This window comes from Fusarium flagelliforme (assembly GCF_020744385.1).
Source record: "Fusarium flagelliforme strain FIESC 12 MPI-CAGE-AA-0113 chromosome Unknown B0J16scaffold_8, whole genome shotgun sequence".
NCBI classification, from domain to species: domain Eukaryota; kingdom Fungi; phylum Ascomycota; class Sordariomycetes; order Hypocreales; family Nectriaceae; genus Fusarium; species Fusarium flagelliforme.
Window position 1 is genome coordinate 2769845 of NW_025763510.1, and position 20482 is coordinate 2790326.

At 46.7% G+C, this 20482-nt stretch overlaps 9 protein-coding genes across 9 annotated transcripts; 6 read left to right on the forward strand and 3 right to left on the reverse strand.

Annotated features, from left to right (window-relative positions):
* Window positions 1-707: 707 nt before the first annotated feature.
* On the forward strand, window positions 708-1201 carry B0J16DRAFT_389936 (uncharacterized protein; the record flags this gene model as incomplete). Its single annotated transcript, XM_046131844.1, has 3 exons — window positions 708-786; window positions 833-1070; window positions 1123-1201. 3 exons carry the CDS (start codon window positions 708-710, stop codon window positions 1199-1201), a joined length of 396 nt encoding a protein of 131 aa, XP_045978397.1.
* Window positions 1202-1476: 275 nt separating this feature from the next.
* Window positions 1477-2669, reverse strand: B0J16DRAFT_199778 (uncharacterized protein). The gene is made up of 3 exons (XM_046122946.1): window positions 2562-2669; window positions 2108-2509; window positions 1477-2044 (listed from the first exon to the last, which is right to left on the reverse strand). Exons 1-3 carry the CDS (start codon window positions 2635-2637, stop codon window positions 1734-1736), a joined length of 789 nt encoding a protein of 262 aa, XP_045978398.1. The 5' UTR covers window positions 2638-2669; the 3' UTR covers window positions 1477-1733.
* A 911-nt stretch (window positions 2670-3580) lies between these two features.
* On the forward strand, window positions 3581-6693 carry B0J16DRAFT_365546 (uncharacterized protein; the record flags this gene model as incomplete). The annotated part of the gene is made up of 3 exons (XM_046130020.1): window positions 3581-3822; window positions 4138-5355; window positions 6635-6693. Exons 1-3 carry the CDS (start codon window positions 3663-3665, stop codon window positions 6691-6693), a joined length of 1437 nt encoding a protein of 478 aa, XP_045978399.1. The 5' UTR covers window positions 3581-3662.
* An 845-nt stretch (window positions 6694-7538) lies between these two features.
* On the forward strand, window positions 7539-8953 carry B0J16DRAFT_419268 (uncharacterized protein). Its single transcript, XM_046133817.1, has 3 exons — window positions 7539-8035; window positions 8090-8392; window positions 8458-8953. Exons 1-3 carry the CDS (start codon window positions 7635-7637, stop codon window positions 8876-8878), a joined length of 1125 nt encoding a protein of 374 aa, XP_045978400.1. The 5' UTR covers window positions 7539-7634; the 3' UTR covers window positions 8879-8953.
* A 1747-nt stretch (window positions 8954-10700) lies between these two features.
* B0J16DRAFT_389939 (nucleoside phosphorylase domain-containing protein) lies at window positions 10701-12027 on the forward strand (the record flags this gene model as incomplete). The annotated part of the gene is made up of 2 exons (XM_046131845.1): window positions 10701-10865; window positions 10927-12027. 2 exons carry the CDS (start codon window positions 10701-10703, stop codon window positions 12025-12027), a joined length of 1266 nt encoding a protein of 421 aa, XP_045978401.1.
* Window positions 12028-14193: 2166 nt separating this feature from the next.
* Window positions 14194-15194, forward strand: B0J16DRAFT_365551 (Caleosin related protein-domain-containing protein). The gene is made up of 5 exons (XM_046130021.1): window positions 14194-14365; window positions 14427-14515; window positions 14564-14596; window positions 14647-15010; window positions 15060-15194. The coding sequence occupies exons 1-5, from the start codon at window positions 14209-14211 to the stop codon at window positions 15176-15178; spliced, it is 762 nt and encodes a 253-aa protein (XP_045978402.1). The 5' UTR covers window positions 14194-14208; the 3' UTR covers window positions 15179-15194.
* Window positions 15195-15654: 460 nt separating this feature from the next.
* Window positions 15655-16751, reverse strand: B0J16DRAFT_351292 (uncharacterized protein). The gene is made up of 2 exons (XM_046129174.1): window positions 16619-16751; window positions 15655-16565 (listed from the first exon to the last, which is right to left on the reverse strand). Exons 1-2 carry the CDS (start codon window positions 16707-16709, stop codon window positions 15694-15696), a joined length of 963 nt encoding a protein of 320 aa, XP_045978403.1. The 5' UTR covers window positions 16710-16751; the 3' UTR covers window positions 15655-15693.
* A 581-nt stretch (window positions 16752-17332) lies between these two features.
* B0J16DRAFT_406509 (uncharacterized protein) lies at window positions 17333-18331 on the forward strand (the record flags this gene model as incomplete). Its single annotated transcript, XM_046132970.1, has 1 exon — window positions 17333-18331. The coding sequence occupies one exon, from the start codon at window positions 17333-17335 to the stop codon at window positions 18329-18331; it is 999 nt and encodes a 332-aa protein (XP_045978404.1).
* Window positions 18332-18736: 405 nt separating this feature from the next.
* Window positions 18737-20420, reverse strand: B0J16DRAFT_406511 (BCS1 N terminal-domain-containing protein; the record flags this gene model as incomplete). The annotated part of the gene is made up of 1 exon (XM_046132971.1): window positions 18737-20420. Exon 1 carries the CDS (start codon window positions 20267-20269, stop codon window positions 18737-18739), a length of 1533 nt encoding a protein of 510 aa, XP_045978405.1. The 5' UTR covers window positions 20270-20420.
* Window positions 20421-20482: the final 62 nt, after the last annotated feature.

Here is a 20482-nt window from a genome sequence, read left to right on the forward strand (position 1 = left end):
ATAGGCTACCGCGATCTTTTAATGATTCGTAGCAGGGCTCCAAGAATGAATCGGAGAGTTGTGTCCATTCAGAGCAGCCAATTAACCCAACCAGGTGGGTGTCAGAAGAAATGTACTCCAAGACTTAGGCTACATAAATAAAGTAGCTTAAATACTAGTCTAAAGTGGCATAAGATGATCAAATTATTTCGTCTCTTATGCTCTCAGGGGCCAATTCTTATGATACCCTGAGGCCAACTAAATGTCAGTAAATAAGCGAGCTACTCTCGCCACTGCGCCGTTGAATGCGAGGGTCTAGACAGGCATAGTAAGTTCAGGGGTTTACGCGAGGCAGGCTCGCAAATGCCCCACAGTTATTCCCAGGACGCTCCATGTCGTCAGATCAATTTCCCGATGCAACTCTGACATTGATAATTCGCCGACTCGGCCGTAGCATCGTGAATTATAGGGATTTCCGGAAATTCCGAGAAGAATATTATTCAGCAGCAGAGACAGGGGCGTGCAGATAGTGTTGTAAGTTCTAGTTTACCATGAGGAGAATGGAATCAGCCTACTGTAGCAAAGAGTTGTAGGAAAGAAATAATTGTCCACGACTATAAGATGGAGGCCTGATTCCGAGTATGTGGTTCTATCACTACTTTCTTCTCATTCTCTCACTATCCAGCACCTTCAATCAACATCTGTCGACTTCGATTTACTTCTTCACCATGAAGTTCACTCTGTTCACCCAGGCCGTCCTGGCCATCCCTATGCTCACCGGAGCTATGGCTGCTCCTACCGAGAATGGTAGGTCACTGAATTTTGAAAGCCTTCCGTATCTAACACATACTAGCAGCTGAGGTCAAGCGGGCTGCTTGTTCCTTCGAAGTCAAATACGTCAAAAGCTGGGTCAAGAGTGGTCTTGACAGATACCGAATGCAGCTTATCACCAACCCTCGCGATGACCGGCTCCTTGGAGTCTACTGCGACCTGTACAAGAAAAGCATCGGTTTCACCAGTAACGACCAGTGCTTCTGGGGAGACGCCTATTATCTTGATTCCAGTGTCGTTCGAGGCCCTGCCGGACACCAGTAACTTATAACCCTTTCTAACACGATTTACTTTCTGGCTGACTCTGTGTAGGGCAATTCTTGAATCTCACAACAAAGCTTGTGATGACTTCCAAGTCATCACCGGCTGCCAAACAATCAGACACTTCTGATTGGCAGTGAAAGACGGAAACCTTGTTGTTTGGACCTTGATTGTCAGTTAAAATAGGGTTCTGGTCGGCCAATGAGACGTTTATTGCTTTTGCAAAAGCGGATAACAAGTACTTGGAACTTTGTGCTGAAAGCTCTTCTGTGGGTTGGGAATAAGGTATGAGAGTGAAAGTGGTCTGGGTAGTATAGCAAGTGCAAGGACGTCTAGTAGACATCTCGGTTGGGTGTTGTAGGCACTCAAAGCGCCACGACGAGATACATAACGCTTCAATATACACACCTAATAATACATTTACCGAAAGCCATTACCTCAAACCACACAGTGTACACCAAATCAGTGCTGAAGAATGAACAGAAGCCAAGTCAGACAAATCGTAGTAAGGATGCTACATAATTTGGAGAAACAGGACTTTACGGTGGGTACCAAGCTACCTTTCTATCTTCGGCGAGATTTCAGGGCAATCCAGGTTCCAAGTATCATCAAGAGCAAACTTGAAATGTCAAAAAGAGAGCCAGAGCTCGCTTGAAAAACTCTTATCCGGGAGGGCTAGTAGTCGAAGGTTCCGTAGTTACAGGCGCATCTTCTGGTGTAGCATTTCTATGTGAGAAGTGATCGATCGCAGGCTGTCGACTAGCATCCATAGATTCCGCGAGAGCGAGAACTACCAAGGGCGGGCATAAGAATATTCGGCCTTTGGGTTCGTTTGAATTGACTGTAATATGAATATCATGCAGATTCTGTCGGAACTTTGTTATCCGAATACAGTGCCATATCGTGGCCGAGATAAATGCTGAACTTGTCAAGGAGGTATGATAGGGTGGAACCTTGAATGTGCATTGTGCATCTTGACACAAATTTTCAGTACTTGTCCTAGCGGCAAAGGATATGTGGAACTTTTCCTCCTTACGTATGGTATCGAATTTGAGGTCAAAATACTCATATTTCGGCGGCTGGGTTGAGCTTAGATCTGAATGATCGCTGCGCGCTTGAGTCTCGGAACGCGCTTGTAATGCACTAAATGACAAATGCGAAAACTGGATCTCCTTCAACCGAGACACAAAAACAGCGGCGTCTGGATGCTCGGCAACAGGGTCGAAAGGCTGACGCGCGCTTTGTCCACCTGCAATAACTTCCTGGAGAGAAGTATTGTTACTGTTGCGGGTAGAGGTCGACTGTGTCGCGGGATTGTTAACGCGTACAAGACCTTTCTCGAGTTTCTCTAGATATGCCTTTGAGATTGTCCCTTCACGGTCACGAACTGCATACGTGCATGGCCGATTCGCTGCCGCACAGTTCTGACAGGGCTGTTCTGTTACGTAAGTCAGATCGGTTCAGTACAAACATGTCCAGATCAATCATGCCTCTAGTACATTTGACTGTTTGCTTATGGCAGCGGTGGCATGACAATCCTCTATACTCTTTGGTTCTTGGTGGCATTTTGACCAGATCATCGGCGGATTCTGCACGAGTGCAATTGGAGCACAAACTGAACCTCTTCGGCGGGAAAAGTCGCACCTGCTAGGGTGTGTTATCACGATAAGACTCTGTTCCATGGGCCTATCGTTCATCTGTGGCTGCTGTGGCTGCCGTGGCTGCTGTGTAACTTGTGGCGCTAACCCGTCCAGATCTAGAGCCAGAGATAGTGGACCGAGAATGTGGCCAGTTGGGCAACGAGATAAAAGAAAAGGGTGGGCCAGTTCAGGCTAGGATCGGTGATTCGTGCAGGATTACCTAGCGTCATTAGCCGAAACAGGTAAAGTATAGCTGATAACGTCGATAAGCCCTGGCGATAACAATCCATCATAGACCCTACCCTGTATTGACAGTGTGATGCTAGCTTTAAAGAGTTACCAGGACTGGTAAAAATTGATAGCTGATATATGGTCGGTAGAGTTTGTAGCGCGTTCTAAAGCTGGTTTTTTTTTCTTCTGTAATCTGTGCTGGCCTAGACATTATCACATATACCCTCTTCAAACTCTTAACAGCTTTGTTCCGTGTCATTCAATCCCCGCTGTTCTGATTGTGAGTAGCCTTAGTCATCAGAGCTGAAATGTTAACAATCAACTAACCGGAGTGCGGGTCAGCAAGTGATATAAGGTCTAGTGGATTCAATCACGATATAAGTAAGGGCTATCCCGCTTCCAAAACCATAACCAATGGAATGATTGAACAAATTTCGCAAATCAACCATCACTTGGGCTCTATAGAACACAGCCTGAGCATAATGGATTTGATTACGGCCACACGCTATTAGGACTGTACCAGTATTATATCACGTGAAATTGACAAGGTCCTCTCCGCAGCCTGATCTCAACCCCCCGCCATTTCTCCTTGACAGATTTTCAGTTCTGAACGCAAAGACCACATCGTAAGGGTGAGCTGACAAGAAGCTACCCATTCTGCTTCACGAATTGACTCTATCGACGAGACGACTTCCCCAATCGGTAGTGACTGAATTCATCATGAAAATGCGTCTACTATCAGCGAGAGATCTTCGTTTCGAGGAGTTTGACGACGACAAAATCCCAAAGTATGCGATACTGTCGCACCGTTGGGAAGGCGAGGAGGCATCTTATTGCGACATGAAAACTGTGATCGCGCAGAGGGATGCCGGTGGACAGGGTAAAGAACTGTGGGAAACGAAGACGTACAATAAGATCTACCAATTCAGTCGCATGGCCTTAGAGGCCGGATTCAAATATATTTGGGTCGACACATGCTGCATCGACAAGTCCAGCAGCGCCGAGCTTCAAGAGTCTATTAATTCGATGTACCGATGGTATCTGGAATCAGACGTCTGTTTTGCGTATTTGTCGGATGTGTCTATAACTACCGATTGTGCGAGGCACAGAGGGTCGGCATCATCAAAACTACGGAGTGATTCGTTCCAGAATTCTCGTTGGTTTACTCGGGGCTGGACGTTGCAGGAACTTCTAGCCCCTAGAGACTTGATATTTTTCGATAAGGATTGGAACAAGTGTGGTGATCGTGTAGAGCTACAAGACGCCATCCAAGCAGCCACAGGTATAGATTCGACCAGTCTCATCAAAGCCTCTCACAAGGATGGGACATACTTGCGATCCATTCGAGCAGGAAGGCTTTTTTCTTGGGCCGCCAATCGACAGACTACTCGATATGAGGATCGAGCCTATTCGCTTCTAGGCATCTTTGACGTCAACATGCCATTGTTGTATGGCGAGAAAGATAAGGCATTTTTTCGTTTACAAGAAGAAATCATCAAGGTCAACGAAGATGTATCCCTGCTTGCCTGGAATTACACAGAAGCCGACGACGGATTTGCGCCGAACGGTTTGGCCAAATCTCCCTCGCACTTCCAGAACTATCAGAATCTGACCACAAAAGACATCACTCGAGTTCCCTATGTTGCGTTCAGTCCGAGAATGATAGCACGAGGATTGCAAGCTACTTTAAAGATCAAAAGCGATCCATTCGAGAATAAGCTCGGATATGCCGTTTTGACGCATGAAAGGAACCGGAGATCCCTGGTTCTTCCTGTCCTGTTTTGTTCGTTAACATATGTGAGAACTCCGATACAGAACGAGTGTGTTAGGTTCTCGGACCCTATTTGGGTTCCATCACGGTTCATCGATGAAGCTAAATCAAGATCCATTTGCTTCATCCGCCATGTAGAGGCTACTCATCTCTATGAACCTGGAGATGGCTTGAGTCTTGGCTCGGCAGTATGGAAGAGTTATACCATAGCCTTCACCTATCCTGTTCAAACAATAGCTGGGCGTCGCCATTTCCCTACCCTATTAGGAAGATTCCCAGCAATTCCAGAACAAAGACAGGGGAACTACACCTTTGTTGTGGAGCTGGTCGCTCGCAATGATACAAAGCGGAGATACGTTGTTATAGTTGACTACTGGTCGGATGGAACGACTATAACAGATGATATGACTGTCACAGTGGTCCGACGTCGATGGCGCATAAATTTAGCATACGCTCTGGAACTCGTGCAGCGCAGACAAACCAGATGGGACTCTAAGTCAAGCAAGCTCCCGGATGAATATGGCAATAGTATTCCGACAGGAGAAATCATTTGTATTTCTCATCTTACCAGTTTATGGGTTAGCGAAGCTGAGAACAATTTAAACAAAGTAGCTCCACGTCCCCGCAAGAACGCGGAGATTAGTGTGCTTGGCTGTATAGGGATAGGGACCTTCGAATAAATAGCTATAAGGCCTTGAGAAACATCGAGAATAATAATCTTGTTTCGCAACTGAGCGAAGTGTAACCGAATACCTTCTAGATCTAACAACAATTATCCACAGCTGAAAATCATGCGACCTAGAATTCTACTTATGTTCCCAACGGAGAGCTTTGAATCCTACACTTGTAACCTTCACGCGAAGCAGGTCGAGCAGCACCCGATTTATCTTACGACCAAGAACCCACTAATTTTGGAGAGCACTAATATAGATATATCGGAATTTATGGCTCAGAGAGAGCAATGAAGTAAGGAAATAACAAGGGCCACGCATCTAGCGGATATTCATCTTACCACCACACTGCAACGAATATTTCTATAAGACCTTTGATCTTGGTCTGCTACAATCCCTTTATCGACCTTGGAGTCTTCTAAATCTTGAGTCTTTTAACCACCGATCCTTTCTGTCTGACTTCCGCTATCCTATCTCATCTCGGCTGAAGTATCGCAACCCGAAGTGCCTCCAATCACTCGAAGCCGGAGCAAACCGGCCGATGCATTCTTTCTTTTTCCACAGTTCCCTATTGAGATTCGGTGTATGATCTGGAGCTTCACTTTACCAGGTCCCCAAGTCCATTACGCTGATGAAGGAACCTACACTTCGCCCGGTTGTCAGGTTCGTTATATCAACCGAGGCACAGCCTCCGATAGTTTTGGATTACTAATTCAGTCACCCCAACATCCTGGTACTATGAGCGTTGTGAAGGAATCACGAGCGGTGGTCTTGCGTCGTATTACAAGGTTTCCACGCTTTATCCCATCGTCGTTCGAATCCTATCCATCACCACATGGCTATTACGATCGGACAAGGATAGCCTGCACCTTTTCGAAGATACACATATATTTGGCACAAGTATCTGCCCGGTATCCCTTTTACCCATATTTCAAAACATCCGTACGCTAATGGGCAATTTGGGAAAATCTTTCCAAACGTCTCTGGGCGTCTGTCAGCCTGTGAACCCAGACAACGGTATCTCAGGTTCCTCAAGTGCAGAAGTGGGGCGCAATTCAACCTCCGCTGCCTATGCAAAAACACAGACAGATCTGAACACGATCCTGTCATAACTCAACCACTTTGGTACGGCGCTAGCACCGAGGAGAAGGTATCCGACATGTAACGGGCCTTAGTTCTATTGGTTATGCATCCTAATGCAACCAAGCAAAATGTCAAAAATATACTACCTCATGCTTCTTAAGAACAAGTCCTGAGATCTCCACTGTGCATTCCACTGAAGTTGATTGTAGCACAGAGGTTGACGTAGAAAGGATCTGATGCCTCACTGCTTAAGCCAAATAAAGAATGTCCATGATCTGCTAGTTATTCACTTCACTTAAGGAACATATGGAAGCTGTAAGGACGGGTATGCTGAGATAACAAAAGTCGCTTCGTCGTAACGACATTGTATTGCGAGCTGTGGACGGCCAAGGTTTGATACACAGCCGCTTTTTTGGTCAACCTAGAAGATACATAATTGATGCGTCAATTGCTAATGAGGCGTACACTGAAAGCTGAATCCTATTTGCATTTGCCGATTAACATTGCTACGTCGACTACGTAACCTTAAGAATTGGGCATATCCGAATGCCACAATTGCATATTGGTTGAATCTGTCCTTGTATCAACGTAACAAGAAGAAATTGTTCGTTGACTCATCCTCTTGTCGAGACTACGCTATTAGTCATTTCGGCATGGCCAAATTTTTGAGATGCTTACGTCGGGCATCAATACATAAGGGGACACGGAGCCTTGCTTTGCGTTACTATGACTGCATGCCTAGTCACCCATCGATGTATAGCCTCGACCTCGATTGAAAAATCTTATGATTAAAAAGGAGTTCCGAACTTCATCGCCCTCTCTGAACTTAAGGCGGATTAGTTCTTTCCGCCTAAAAGGATATGTCCCAGTATAACAAGGAACGCAGTTTTCTGAGTTTTGTCAAATAGTACGGTTGCCAAAAATCGCCAAGGCATAGTTTAGTCCGTTTCTGTTTGTACTTGCATAAGCTTCAGGCAGAAGTGCATCTGAGGTTGAATGTCGCTCTGCATAGCCCTGTATTTGTCAATCTGTAATTCCCTACCTTCATGATCTACCGCCCGTGCTTCACTACGATATTCCACAGGTTTCTACGACATTGCGGATACATAACCCTGCTGGTTTGACTTCCCAACGAGAAAGGTCCTGAGACTGGCAAGGAAAGCAGTCATGGATCCTCTCTCTATCGCAGTAGGCTGTATAGGAATATCTGACGTCATTGCTAGAGTTGTACCAAGAATCTCCAACTTTATACAAACAGTCTGTGGCGCAGAAAGCGACTTGTCTCGTATCCAACAACAACTCGGTCAACTGAATGACATTCTCAAATTTATCCGACGAGCCATTGGGCCGGAAGAGGATCTGTCCGACACCGATCGAGACCTGGTGTACACTACCATCAACCGTTGCCTTGATGCTCTTGATGTTGTCGACTCAATTACCAAGGAGTACTCTGGGCGAAATGGGTCCAAAAAATGGGCAATCCAGGGCAAAGCGAAATGCCGTACGATGAGTATGGACTTGGATGGAAACATCCAAAAATTGAAGCTTGTCTTACAAGGGTACCAGAGGTGATTAGGAAAGCTAGCCTTGGCGCGATGGCATGCTAATCAATGACGATCTAGTGCAGCATTGAGAGAAATAAAATTACACAACAATCGTTCAAGTGCCGAAAAAAGTCAAATCTACCAAGTCGCACTGAAGTTTTCGGCCGATACGGACTCTTTAAGGGACCAATTGTCTGATCAATCAAACAAGCTTACTAAGATCCAAAGTCTGCTTGAAGATTACGCTGGTCGCCAGATTCCACATTGCAGCACAATGCATTGTGGTGTGAATAATCCGGAAGATGGTCTACACGTCCCACCTATGGCTTCTGATGGAAGCCGTCCTAGATCCAGAATTGGAAACTACTTGACGATGGAAAGGTGATGCTTTATCTACCAATACAAGTTTGAACCGTGGGCTAAGCACGTTACTGACTCACTGGCAGCAGAGATATTTATAATCCTGCAACTAACGAGAAAACACATTCCTTTGCTCTATGGATGACCGAGCCACTGAGATGGCATGCACAACACTATCAATCAAGTCTTCATGGAGCCGTTACACCAAATCCTAAACCTGGTGGCACATCAGCAACTGCTCGAAAAGATGTACCGAGTTTGGCGACTGCTAGTGAGAACCCAATCGCAGCCAAATTTAAGAAAGATGTGCACACAAAAGCAAGGGCTATGGACTCAAATCACATTCAGGTCATTTCTTTGGATCCAAGCGGAACGAGCAGGAATGGTATGACATATTCCAAAACGAGCAGCGCGTGTACCGGTCAGCCTGAACCAAGAAGTATGAAAGGCCAGGATATAATTGATACTTTCCAACGTCAAGTGAAGGAAAGGTTGTTTTGTACTTAGAGTGTGTTAAAGACCAGATTATCAATTATTCTTATGACATAACGCAGAAACTGCAGTTTTCTACACTGCCTTTCTTTTCTCTCGACCCCCTCCTCCAATTGATTTCCACTCTATCTTCTTGTTCACAAAGCTCTACCTGTATTCACACTCTCCGTCTTTCACAAGAGGCCATCAAGCAACCATGCTCTAGTTTGTGTAGCTTGTTATACCTCTATGTGTTTCACAACAGTATCGCGAATCTTTGGAAAAGCAGACTAAACTCTCGAGAAAACACAGTTTCGAAAGTCAGACGATCAACCTCGGCATTGGCTCCGTCATCCTAGTGTTTTCGCACCGCTGCGGTGTTCATCGCTAGGTTGTGGAGGACCGTCCAGAGCATTCTGTTCCTGACGTTCATAAAACCCTTACCATGGCGATCATCGCGCGAACAACGACCAGCGATAAGAACCAAATTGGTAGAGAACGCGATGCTGACGACAATAAAGAGACCCATCACAATAACATAATTATGAGTAGTGTCTCTAGGATACTTTTGTCCTACATCGGCGTTGGTCCATTGGAGTTATGCATCGAGTATTCGGCATCTCCTAGCGACACTGAGGGGGTATCACCGCGAAGATCTCACGTTTTAAATCAAGTAAATCGCTACATTTATTGCATCTTGGATTTGATGTCTTTAAATGGGAGAAGAACGAAAGCAATGTTAGCTTTAATAGCATGGTGCTATGATGGAAACATTCCAGGCGCAATGGCCTCGAGAGCGGGTGAACAAATACGTAACACATTTTGCGAGGTAGAGACTTGCGTAGTTTTCTCTTCCCTCCCTTGACGCTCTGCAGGCATACAACAATTAACATACAAAGGTGGGGCACTGTCTGCTGTTGGTACGGGTTGTAGCCACTCTTCTGCAGACAATCTGGTCCGTTGGCCCGGACCAATTTCCTAATATGCATAAGCTGAATCATTTCCTGCTTTGCTCCAACTGAAAAGTCCTTGATCTTATTCTCCACGATACAGCGCGGAGGGGGGCCTTCTTGATGGCTGTGTGGGGGCCTAGCTGCGATGTGTCTGGATTGCAAGACAAGACTGATTAAAGAAATTCACTCAAGCAACTCTCGGGACTACTATGCTATTATTTGGTCGACCCCCCAGCCTCCTGACCAGCTATATTCCAAGTCCAACGACCTTATTATCAGGTTACGTGCCCCACCAGCAATTAAATACATCACATCTCAGTCACGTTGATATAAACTTAAACTATGACGTGTGCTGGGCTAACTCATGAAGCTCTTTCCGAATTTCACTGTCTACTTTCCGATTGTTTGCCACTTACTCTAATTTTCTAGATTTTGGAAAAGTGGCTTTCTTCTTAGAATATGCTTCTAGTAAATTACAGATCCTCCAGCGGCCGACTTTGACGAACTTAGACCCTGCCTTCTATAGGCACTTGAGACCAAATTCTTTCGTGCAAGTCTCAACCAGTCGTCGGTCCGCATGACTTCTACTTCTCCCCCTCCTTGTACGCCATTGGATTGCCGAAGGTAACCAATGGGACGACTTCGTGGCATCACCTATGTCACGCCGTGCGGGGTTGATGAATTTGAGCCTCATTTTGCCAAACCTGAATCATCCTACTCTTGCCATGACTCTCAAAATATCTGCTTGTGCAACGATGCCCCCCCAATGTGATACGTGCCTCAGAACCTTTGGTACCAAAGAAGCATGCAAGCAACATATGGATGAGAAAGGTCATCACAAACCGCGGAAACCATGCGATCGGTGTGATAAAAAGTTCAAAAATCGGAGTGCAGCAGAAGCACATATGACGCAAGTTGGACACTGGAATCCCAGGATCCCTTGTGAAACATGTCGTATCAAGTTCCATACGCAGGAAGCGGCAAAGCAGCATATGACAGCCACGAATCATTACAAGAAATACTGCAAGCCTTGTGATCAAAGATTCTCGAGCGAAAACGATTTGAAAATGGTAGGAAATTATCCATAAATACCTCTTGAGTCGGTTTCTATGCTAATAACTCCTGCTATAGCACCTTGGTTCAAATGCTCATCGTTGTGCAAAAGGGTCTGGACACGCCAGCAAGCGTGTTGTGAGCGTTACCCACGACAATATCGCATCACAGCCTTATGCAAGCACTACTTTGAACCTCAAGCATGTTAAACCAGCTGCTACTGTCAACGAAAACTCACCCAAGCCAACAGAATACACCGTCGGGTGGATTTGTGCTTTACCAGTAGAGATGTCGGCAGCTGAAGCAATGCTCGACGAAGAATTTCAATACCATGGGCAGAATGCACTGGATGAGAACATCTATGCTGTTGGCCGGATCGCCCATCTTAATACGGTCATAGCGTGCTTGCCAAGTGGGGTTGCAGGAACGACGTCTGCGACTCGAGTGGCAGAGCACATGCGTCAGACCTTCACTGCATTGCAATACATTCTTTTGGTGGGTGTTGGGGGCGGTATGCCAAGTAAGGAAGTTGATGTTCGGCTGGGGGACGTTGTTGTCAGCATACCTTCATCCAATTCACCAGGAGTTGTCCAATACGATTATGGCAAAGATGTCCAAAACGACCGCTTTGTGACAACGGGCCACTTGAACCAACCCCCAACTAGGCTGCTTAACGCTATTTCACGACTTAGATCCCTGGAAGCGTCACGGTCTTCTGGCATGATGTTCTCCGTTGCTAGGAGTATAGCCAGATTGCAAGCTCGATACTCAAATTCAGAACGTAACTGGTCATACCCAGGCGAGCAAAATGACATTTTGTTCAACAGTGATTACAACCATGAAGAGGAGTGTCTCACATGTGCAAGGTGTGACTCAAACTACTTAGAGGAGCGCTTACGACGCGGAAGCACCCAGCCCAAGATTCACTATGGAACGATAGCATCCGCCAATAGAGTCATGCGTAACGGGGCTGCCCGCGAGCGACTACGCTCGGACAAAAACGCACTCTGTGTCGAGATGGAGGCGGCTGGGCTTATGAACAACTTCCATTGTCTGGTTATCCGTGGAATCTGCGACTATGCCGACTCCCACAAGAATAAGGATTGGCAGCCATACGCTGCGGCAGCAGCGGCTGCTTACGCAAAGGAGCTATTGTCTGTCATGCCAAAACACACATAGCCCGTAGGAAGTCGGAGTTATCCACCAGAATAAAACCCCTTTGAGACAAATGCGTGAACCACAATCAACTAGCATTCGTATCTGGGCCATAGATTTTGTCGAGTTAGTAAGCCGCCAAATTCTTGAACAGCTATTTGAGTGTTTTCTAGGCGTGAGTCCCGAGGTATACAGATAGAATCGACTCTAGAACAGCCTTTTCCTGTGACTAGATGGCGAATAGGAGGAGAGACCAATGTTAGCTGTTCTGTAACTCAAGGTCCTGTGGTGGATCGAACTGTTGGATCACTGGGACTTTCTTGTATGGAGCAAGAGCCATCTTTGCCGAGGAACCACAGGTGACGCGTTCTCACAGAAGAGCGGGCTAACCTCCGATTGGTCTCTCAAGGATCATAACCCGGGACTGTGAACAACTCAAGCAGGGCTCACTAAGCGGGAGCTTATGAATAAATGATCAGTAGTTTCATCTTCCCAATATCCACAAGCGCTTTTAATTCTTTCCCTCAGCTCAACTAGACGTACTATAATTACACAATTAACTCCTTTACTATGGCTGGCGAGCGCCCACAAGAGCCGGATCCGCATACACCACGAAGTGCAGTGCCGATGAAATGATGAATGATGACAATGACCTTACTCATATAGACTTTGGTTGTGTCGCCCCATTTCCTTGACTGTTCTGAAAGCTACAGCAATTACCTCTGCATTGAACGTGCCAAGATCAAGACCTCTCGTATTCAGATACTTATCGCTGATCCATGAGGTGACATCGTCACGTGGTACTGTCGTGTCATGCGAAAAGTCAATGATTTCTCCGAGTTCAGCGAGCTCTTCCTGCGTAACGTCGTTCACGGATGTATCCTCAAGTAACTTCTGCAAGTGACTGGTTATCAATTCGAGTGAATTGGCTTTATGGTAATCTGCGCCAGATGAAACAGTTTCATCAGCTGATTCAACCAACCACCTCAAGATTCTGGAAATGTTGCGAATGAGCGCCTAGCTGAAACTCAGCACTGAAGAGATGAGTGCTGTTGATCACATAAGTAATAGAAGTTCAACCTGATCAAAGACTGAGTCGGCGTTCTAATCAGCGATAAGCGCTGCCCTGGCACGATGCTGAAAAGCTCCAGCGATATGAGTCAGGAAACTGCGCTGCTCACGCTCGTCTTGAAGGGATGGTCCAAGCCTATCGAGGTCTCTCTTGCATCTGCTGATTTGACTATTGATACCCTGAACGAGCTCAGAGCGTTCGCGTTGGGTAATCTCGAACAGGAGTGATCTCAGTTGTTCTTTCAGGGCTGGGATGCATACCCGATCTTGTGGAAGGCTGATCAATGGTTGGGTTCGGAAGATTTGGTCAAGCTATGTCCGATCTTCCGATTTGAGGTTTGGTCCGAGGTTTGGCCCACAGTTGCGCATGAGGAAATAACCAAGAGCGAGCGACCGTTTCTTTCCCGGTATCATTTCACAAACGACGGCCTGTGCACCAGGTTCGAGAATCCGTTCAGTCTAGGATCGGTGATTTATGCAGAAATGCCTAGCTTTATTAGCCGAAATAGGGATAATACAGCTGATAACGTATATAACCTCTAGCGATAACATTTCATTACAGACTCTACCCTATATCAACCGCGTAATGCTAGTCAAAGAGTTATCCGGACTGGGGAAAATCAATTGCTAATATATAATTGATGGATTCTCTATAAAGCTTGTTTTAAAACTTTCTATTTTCTGATAATCTAAGTGCTTGTTAGAAATATTGTTATGTTTATTTTATGGGGATAGCCCTGATAAATGTGCCGATGTGACACAAATGCTAAAGAACAACATCCTGACATTTTCCTAGCGACATTTCCCTTCAGAACCCGACGAGAATACCAAGATCTACATTGTCTGCTTAAACACAAAAGGATTTGCCAGGAGTACAGATACCTGAATGTGTTATCTTATCTGCCAATTACGAGTGAATGACATCAATGTTTGCTTGTGTCGGAGCACGTGAAAATCGAAACTCGGAAGTTCACTTTCACTGTTTAACATCGTTTGAATTAACTCGTGATTCTGACGTCATCTACCGGATGTCGATTGACTTGCGTCATTGGTTCGTTGTTAATATAAATACTTAACGTTTTAATCTGACAATCATTTCGTGTGTCCTGCTTTCAAGGTCATCAAGTGCTTACAATGGACTCCACGAACTCAAACAAGTCGAACTTGGGTTTCCAAAGGGACCCAAATACTGCTGATCGCCGTGTTGTCACTTCGATCGAGTCAGTCCCGATTACTACTGAGCGAAAGCCTTATCAGCCAGCGTCGGACGACAATCGGCTGCTCCACGCCGGTACGTAGGCTTTGTTCCCTCACCCTCTTTCAAGATTTGCTAATCTTTGCCAATGGCGCAGGAGTCGCTAGAGCTAATCTAGCAGCGACGCATGAGCGTCCAGAGGGTACAACTGAAAATGATTGGGCTCATAAACATCGCCATCAAACCGTAAGTAAAGTCAAAGCACGGGAACCAGGTGTCTCTAACAACTGTTAGGTTCTGCAGCAGCACTGTGACTTTTTTGATAAGGTTAGTTCTTGATATCTATTTCTTTGTAGCGAGCACTAATTCGGTACAAGGATCACGACGGCGTGATATATCCCATCGACACGTACAGAGGATTCTACCAATTGGGCTATGGAATCATCCTATCTCTTTTGTCCGTTTTCATCATACACGGAAATTTCTCATACCCAACCCAGTCCTCACTCCTGCCCGATCCGCTGTTCCGAATCTACATTGCCAACATCCATAAGGACAAGCATGGTAGTGACACGGGCACATACGACACTGAAGGACGGTTTATACCACAAAAGTTCGAGGATATGTTTAGTAAATACGCCGAGGGGCGAGACTACATGACGCTGTGGGATTTAAGCAAGCTGATGAAGGGGCAGCGACTGATTGCTGACCCTGTCGGTTGGGGTGGTGCCTTTTTTGAGTGTAGGTGGATGCTTTACTGTTACTAACCTTTTGCTAACACTGCCCGCAGGGTTGGCTACATATATCTTGCTCTGGCCCGATGACGGTCGTATGATGAAGGAGGACATTCGGGGGATCTATGACGGAAGCCTCTTCTACAAAATTGCTGCAAGACGGGCAGCAAAGTAGACTTTGTAACACATACTCTTACAATGCTGCACGATGCAGTCGCTAGGGTATGCTTCTGGTCGATCTGTTGTGGGTGTGGCGTTGGCAGTATTAACAAGAGGTCAAGTTGTACCTAAATCGAGAAGAGATATAACAAGTAGCTTGAGCTTATTCACCGCTGTCGAAGACTGTCGTTGTGCTCAGGCGGCAGCATTACCCTTTTTGTCTTGTATTTTAAGAATCACATGATTGCCTCAATCCGGCTCAGACTGAAAGAACCTTGTGGATCCAGAATGTCTCCAGTTTGGTACAGTAACAGAGTACACAGACTGAAGTGGATCTGATCCCAAGTTAAGTCTAAGATCGGTGATTCGCGCAGAATTCCCTAGCGTTGTCAGTCCAAATAGCTAAAGTTCAGAACTTATAAAGGTCTCGGGATGCTAACTTATATACTACATCTATACTCTACCTTTTGTATTAATTCCCTACTATTAAAAGAAGATAAGCTTTTATATAGGCTTTACTTTATGTATTATCTACATAGGTTCCTCGCCTCTCTTTATTCTCCAGCGATTACTAATCTCTATTAGGTCTTGACAGCCCTCAACAGCCCATGACCATTTGGTAAGAAAGCCAGGGGTGGCCTCCCAGCTCTGCATGTCATGCGGCTCACCCCAAATGATGAGGCCATTGCGCCCGGCGGTGACCTCATCCGTATCCGTGTAACCCCCCGATAATATCGTTGGTGACGACTGGAGTTCGGGGATAGAGGTGGAAAAGCTCACGGGCGTGCCTCGTTGCCATGCGGCCGCTGTGGGGCTCATGAGTCCGCCGACGAGGTCTTGCCACATTTCCCAGCAGTCAAAGCGGCCTTCGCGACGGATGAGGTTGTCGCGGACGCGAGGGAAAGGAATAATGTTGATCCAGGGGAAGTGGTATCGAGTTAGCTGCAGGGTAGTAGGGGCAAGCGAAGGAGGGATGTTGGGGTTAAGTGGGTAGCGCGTCGTATCGTCTAAGCAAGGACCGAAAACCGGGCAGGTAGTTGGGTCGACTGATGTGGTGTTTAGAGTGCGCTTGATGGAAATGAAGGCGCGGAAGACGTTGTGTTGGATGAGATGGAGCAGGTGATCAGATGGGAGAGGGAAGTTGAGGTCGAAGGACTCGGGGGATGAGGGCATGGTTTTTACTTGGCCGGGATGCGCCGTGGACGGTGACACTCGGAGGATGATGGCATGTTCGGAAGTGGAGGGAAGTATGCGAGACGGAGGTAAAGGCATATGTGCGGTTGTCGATTCTGTGTCTGCGTCTTGTGAGGTGAGACTGTCAACCTCGTCGACACGCCAGCGCATGACCTCAAATAAAGGCAACCCCGGATATGTCTCGGTGCCTTTACCTTTGAGTCGTTGTCCTGAACGCTTTCATGAGCACTGCTGAGGATGTGGAAGTAAAGTAACGACTCACGACGTGCTCTTTGGTTCTTCCGGTTCTGGATCTTTCTGCGCTGTTTGCTGGCCTCGACCCCAGCGGAGCAATCGCCGCCATATCCCATCATTCTGATTTGCCCAACCTTAAGTTCTGTTGCGTATTCTCTCGCCTGTAACATGCAGTGAAGAGCGGAGAAGAAAGTAGATAAATTAGTTCTTTAGTCAGCCGAGAAGTCCCGCCCGCCGGCGCTAACGCAAAAATGCCTTTGGCAAGTTCTACAAGCTAGACTGAATGAGGATAAAACGTCATCATCACCGTAACACCCTGCGTAGTGCTTTATGAAGTTGATGGGGCGGGCTAGGCTACATATAGTAAAATTTTCATCAGATGTCATTAAATTATTTACAGGACTATATGAAATATCTGGTAATTTTGATCTAGGGTTCTCAAACTTTCCGTCAATAAACGGCGTTAAGATTTTTCATTAGGTCCTATCTCCATCAATTATCTAGAATGAATGTTGATTTGTAAGTTGGTTTCAACATTTCGGCCGTGCTAAGTAATAGACTTCTGAAATAGGCTCTGACAGTGTTTCAACAGCCTCGAGAGCGAGACTATAAGTATAATACAGCTGTCCACTGTTGATTTGGCCCACGCTCACAGCCATTCGATATCATCATTACTAGGCCTTTCCGCTCGCAATCATCAACCTTTCCAGACCAACTGAGTCATCGATCATCATCCTTCGCCATGTCTCGCTACACTGCTGCCCATATCAAGCCCGATGGCCCAGGTGATGCCCGCCCTACAGCCCTCCAAATCATCCAGGACGAAGGCGTTCAAGGCAAGCTCGAGGGCCAGGTTATCGTTATTACTGGAACTTCCTCTGGCATTGGTGTTGAGACTGTACGCGCCCTCGCTGTTACTGGCGCTACCCTTTACCTTACAGCGCGGAACCTCGATAAGGCCAAGTCCTCGCTTGACGGCATCTTCGACCCGTCCCGTATGGCACTCTTCCAGATGGATCAGGAATCTCTATCTTCTGTGCGTGCTGCTGCCGATGCTATTCTTGATAAGACCTCTAAAATCCATGCCCTCATCAACAATGCTGGTATCATGGCTATCCCCGACCTTCGCTTCACTGTTGATGGTCATGAGCTCCAGTTTGGCACAAATCACCTCTCCCATTTCCTCTTTTTTATGCTGCTCAAGCCTGCCCTCATCGCCAACGCCTCTCCTGCCCTCCCCTCTCGCGTTGTCAATGTGTCCTCCTCCGGTCATAACCTCCATGGCATCAACGACGCCGATAACTACGCCTTCGAGCGCGGCGACTACGATCCTAACGCTGCTTACGGCCAATCCAAGACGGCAAACATCTACATGGCCAACGAGATCGAACGCCGCTATGGTGTGCACCACCTACACGCAACAAGTGTTCACCCTGGCATTATCCACACAGGACTGACCAGACACTTGCCCCCCGACGCCTTTCAAGGGATGGACCACCTGGCACCATTGATGAAGAGCGCCGCACAAGGTGCCGCAACAACAGTGTGGGCGGCCGTCGGTGAATTATGGGCGCATAAGGGAGGCAAGTACCTTGTCGACTGCGCTGTGGCTGAGCCCGGTTTAGGTGGAGAGGACAAGATGATCACACCTACGTATGCTGCTTACGCCTATCATATTGAGAACGAGGGAAGGTTATGGAGGGATTCGCTCAAGCTTGTTGGGTTAGAGGATGAGAAGTAGGAGCCGAAGAGTCGCGTCTACACAGCTTCTACCCGAGGAACCAGTAGCGTACCCAGAAAGAAATTCTAACAATAGTAGCTTGACCTGCCCTAGAGAGCTATGAGTACTTTTATATGAATATATAGACGGTCGCATGGGGAGATCATAGAGAATCAGCCAATTAAACATCTTGAGTGCCTGATTGTTTCGCGTAATTCGTGCATATTTGCCTAGTATAGTTGGTAACGTAGATAACCCCTGGTGACAACAATAATCTATCACAGACTTTATCCTGTATCGGTAGAGCGATGCAGGCAATAAAGAGTTACCAGGATCAGTAAAACAAGTAGTTGATATATAAATTGTGCACAAATCTTAAATTGAAACGGTTTCTCTTAAGTCCAATTGCGCATAGACATTGCTGTCCTATTCATTTTCAGATTCTGACAAGCTTTCTTCTGTATCATGTGATTCCTGTGGCTCTGGAGCACGGCTAACCTGATGTTTGATTGCCTGAACAGCAGCAAGCGCCCCATCCGGGTCATCTTGGTGAGTAAGAAGGAATCCCTGAATAGCCGCAGGACTAAGAGCAAAATCGGGAACCTCTTTCCCGAACCTGGAAGCCTTGGCTGCAATTGACTCGGCTACCACCACTGTTTTCTTCTCCGATCCATGCCCCTCAGCCTGCGTCTCCGGGGAATCGTACATTTGTTTGAAGAGCATCTCCGCTGCTTCTGAAGTGGCAAGTTGGAAATTAATGGTGTGATCAATTCGCCCAGGACGAAGAAGAGCCGGGTCGATGTTCTTGGTATGGTTTGATGTCATGACAAGTACACGTCCTTCCTGAGCTCCAACGCCATCGATAACATTTAGAAGACCAGAAAGTGAGATTTTCTCTGCTTCTCGCTTCTTGCGCTTCTGAGAGTTCATACTTGCATTCGCGCCACGCTTCTGAGCCAACTCTGTAGCATCGATATCTTCAAGGAGGACGAGGCAGGTCTCGGGCAATTGCTGAAACAGAGACGCCAGACTGTCCTCATTCAGTCGAGGCGAATTAAGGTTGACCATGTAAATGTCCAGACCCATCAAGCCAGCAGCTGCAAGTGTCAGACTGGTCTTGCCTGTTCCCGGCGGACCAGCGAAGAGATACCCTCGGCGGTAAGGAATGCCACGGTTAGCATACCAATGCTTAGTTTGAGGATCGAGATATCGGCGGAGATCCTTTATAAAGTTTTGTTTGAGTTGATCATCAAGGACAATGGTAGACATAGGCCTCGTTGCCTTGGCCATGCACCGTGTCCATGTCATATCTTCCTCAGATTCGAACTTGGTTGCCCGAAAGATACTCGTCTTGCCCTTCTGCTTTTCAAGGAAGTCAATGCGAGCATTATAAAGCAGTCGTTTGAGGATCGTAGCGTCCCGCCCAAGACACGAGATAGCAAGCTTCTCAGGTTGCCTTGGAGTCGCGCCATAGTTCTGATTCTCGAGACCCCTTGTAAAAGCCAACATACGATTCTCATAACGAAAGAAGTGTGTACCAAGGGCCGGTGTCCAGTATATAGGCTTAACGTTGAACAGGGATGACATGGAGCGCATCTCACTGATCTGCTTGGCCAAGGGGTCTTCGTCATCGTCACTCCTCTTGGCATCTTGTTTCTCATCTGCATCGGGAGACCACGTGAAGCCTTCATTGGTCAAAGTGGCAGAGGCACGGAGCCGATAGTTGTCCTTGGAGATACCATTTTTCGAGACCCAGTTCATCAAGTAGTTGTACGTCTCGTCATGAGCGCTGATTTCGACAGTCGAGATGAAACGGGCGGTGATGGACTCGGACCAGAATTCAAGAATGTTCTTGGCGATGAAGGTAAAAACGGCGAAGTATGGGAGGTATGTAAGACCGGGGAAGATCTTATCTAGAAGGCCAATAAAGAGGCCTTGGCCCATAACGTCGTCTTCCATGATGAGTGAGGGTGAGTGGCAATTGAGTCATAGTAATCTTGGAACAAAGAAGTCAACATAGAGGAACAGTCAAGGTTCTTTATACAAAAACTTCTTTTCTGCCGCAGCACTTTTGCTTGCTGTAGAAAACCAGAACCTGAAATAAGACCACATCATCTCAATGCGCCACGATGAAGATTTTACGATAGACTAGGAGATTATAACGACCGACCA